The 2,679-nt window shown below is 45.9% G+C and overlaps 1 protein-coding gene across 1 annotated transcript; it reads right to left on the bottom strand.

Moving 5' to 3' along the window:
- Positions 1-911: 911 nt before the first annotated feature.
- Positions 912-2,393, bottom strand: LOC128196223 (uncharacterized). The gene is made up of 3 exons (XM_052876464.1): positions 2,062-2,393; positions 1,782-1,953; positions 912-1,583 (listed from the first exon to the last, which is right to left on the bottom strand). Exons 1-3 carry the CDS (start codon positions 2,391-2,393, stop codon positions 912-914), a joined length of 1,176 nt encoding a protein of 391 aa, XP_052732424.1.
- Positions 2,394-2,679: the final 286 nt, after the last annotated feature.

Raw genomic sequence — 2,679 nt, 5'->3', positions numbered from 1 at the left:
CTGAACACCTGAAATTGCGCGCCATACAGGTAGTGTCTCCAAATTTTCAAAGCAAAAACTACAGCAACCAACTCCAAGTCATGAGTGGGGTAATTCTTCTCATGAACCTTGAGTTGTCTTGATGCACACGCCACTACCTTCTTCTCCTGCATCAGTACACACCCTAATCCCTGATGAGAGGCATCACAAAAAACCTCAAAAGGTTTACCTGTGTTAGGGATAACCAAAACTGGTGCACTAGTTAACCTTTTCTTTAGCTCTTGGAAGCTAGTCTCACAACGGTCTGTCCAAATAAAAGGTTGATCCTTCGTAGTCAGTTGTGTCAACGGCGCCACAATCCGGGAAAAACTCTCAATAAAACGGCGATAGTAGCCTGCTAGACCCACAAAGCTCCTGACTTCTGTAATAGTCTTAGGTCTCTCCCACTGAAGCACTGCTTGCACCTTAGCGGGATCAATAGCAATTCCTCCAGCTGAAATCATATGTCCCAGAAAAGGAACCTCTTTCATCCAAAACTCACACCTGGACAGCTTGACGTACAATCTTCTTTCTCTCAGCACTTCAAGCACTGCCCTAAGGTGATCTTCATGTTCTTCCCGAGTTTTAGAATAGACAAGGATGTCATCTATAAACACCACCACGAACTTGTCCAAGAAAGGTCTAAAAATTCGATTCATATAGTCCATGAATATGGCTGGAGCATTAATCACCCCAAAAGGCATAACCACATACTCATAGTGACCATACCTGGACCTGAATGCCGTCTTCTGTACATCATCAGCTTTCACTAAAATTTGATGGTAACCCGATCTCAAATCAATCTTGGAGAATACCGTAGCTCTGTGTAATTGATCCATCAGATCATCGATCCTTGGTAATGGATACTTGTTCTTGATCGTCAACTTATTCAGCTATCGATAGTCAACGCACAACCTTGAGCTACCATCCTTCTTCTTTACTAGCAACACTGGCGCACCCCACGGCGAAACACTCGGCCGGATAAACTGTTTCTCTAACAGCTCTTTAATCTGCTTCTTCAACTCAGCCAGCTCAGCTAGAGCCATCCGATAAGGGGTTATGGATACTGGTCCTGCTCTTGAGACCAGATCAATAGAGAACTCCACTTCACGCGAAGGAGGCAAACCATGAACTTCTTCAGGGAAAACATCCATGAAGTCATTCACAACCAGAAGGTCTACACTCTGGTTTCCAAGCGCTGAAGAGTTCAAATTAGAATTCCCGTCCATATGAAACATGATTAGGAAGCAGCTGGCGCCCTCGAAGATGTCTTGCCTCAATACACCGAGTGATAACGACAAGTCTTCATCTTCTTTGGGAAATATTAGCTTCTTACCACCGCAATCTAAAAGAATACGATTGGCTGCTAACCAATCCATTCCCAGAATTACCTCTAGTCCCTGCAAAGGTAAGCAAATAAGGTTCACTCTGAATCTGCGTCCATCTACCTCAATAGGACATTTGGAGCACACATTAGATGTCCTAACTAACCCAGCTGCTGGTGTAGACACCACCAGATCACACGGAAGCTCTCTGACAACTAAACCAAGCCTCTCCACACAAGCCTTAGACACAAAAGAATGTGTCGCCCCCGAATCAAACAACGTCACACACGAAGTTCCAAATAACAAGCAACTGTTGACAATTAAATTACCTGCACTGGTTGCCTTAGCCCCAGTCAACGGATAGACTCTCCCGGCTGCCTGAGGTCTGTGCCCACCTCTCTGAATAGATCTGCCAGCCTAGCGTGGCTGTGGTCTTGCCCTCCTAGTAGTAGGACAGTCTCTGGCATAGTGTCCCTCTTGCCTGCAGATATTACACCTCCTATACCCTTCTAACTGAGGGCTAGAAATCTGGAGGTGTGGTCCACCACACTTGAAGCATCTAACGGAACTGACAAAACTGGATTGCCCCGATGACTGAGAGGAAGAACCCCTGGACCCGGAGTAAGAGGGTCTAGAGAAAGGGGTCTTTCTAGAACTGGAGCCTCCCCGGGATATCACAGGTCCACCAACCCTAAGTGGTTGGTTCTGCTGTCTCTACGGTCCCTCTGGTTCTCCCTTAGTCTTTTCCATATCACGGGCCATATCTACCAAAGCGGAGAATTCTCTAATGCGCAATCCTTTCACCAGTAACTTTATATCCTTTCTCAAGCCATTCTCAAACTTGCGACACTGCCATTCTTCATTTATTGACATGGTGTTGAAGCGAAGCAGGTGTTTAAAACGATCTGCATACTGCGATATCGATCGGTTGCCCTGAGTCAATTCAAGAAACTCTACCTCCTTAGCAAACCTGACATTATCTGGGAAGTATTCCATGTAGAATTTAGTTCTGAATGACTCCCAAGTGATAGGAGTCCCGCTCCCCTCCATGATCGTCTTCACACTGTTCCAGCAATGTCCAGCTTCTCCTGTCAGTAAGTACTGGGTGTAGGCCAGCTTCTTCTCATCCGGACACCCTTTGGCTTCATAAATTCGTTCCATATCTTGGAACCAATGATCGGCCTCATCCGGACTACACTTCCAGTAAACCTGTCGGGATGATGTTGGAGAAAACTCTCCAAACTCCACTCCTGAACTGGAATGGCAATATGAGTAGAAACACCAGGAGTAGGTCTTCCATTAGCCATCATTTCCCTGAGGTACTTCTGAGTGTCTT

The sequence above is a fragment of the Vigna angularis genome, chromosome 4, assembly GCF_016808095.1.
Source record: "Vigna angularis cultivar LongXiaoDou No.4 chromosome 4, ASM1680809v1, whole genome shotgun sequence".
In the NCBI taxonomy this organism is placed as follows: domain Eukaryota; kingdom Viridiplantae; phylum Streptophyta; class Magnoliopsida; order Fabales; family Fabaceae; genus Vigna; species Vigna angularis.
The sequence above is the reverse complement of the archived record's forward strand: the minus strand, read 5'-3'. Positions and strand labels throughout refer to the sequence as shown.

Coding starts and splice junctions, on each gene's coding strand:
- LOC128196223 (XM_052876464.1), bottom strand. CDS start 2,393: ATGGAGGGGAGCGGGACTCCTATCACTTGGGAGTCATTCAGAACTAAA. Junction 1,954..2,061: donor AAGGGAGAACCAGAGGGACC/GTAGAGACAGCA, acceptor CTCCGGGTCCAG/GGGTTCTTCCTCTCAGTCAT. Junction 1,584..1,781: donor ACTGTCCTACTACTAGGAGG/GCAAGACCACAG, acceptor TTTGTGTCTAAG/GCTTGTGTGGAGAGGCTTGG.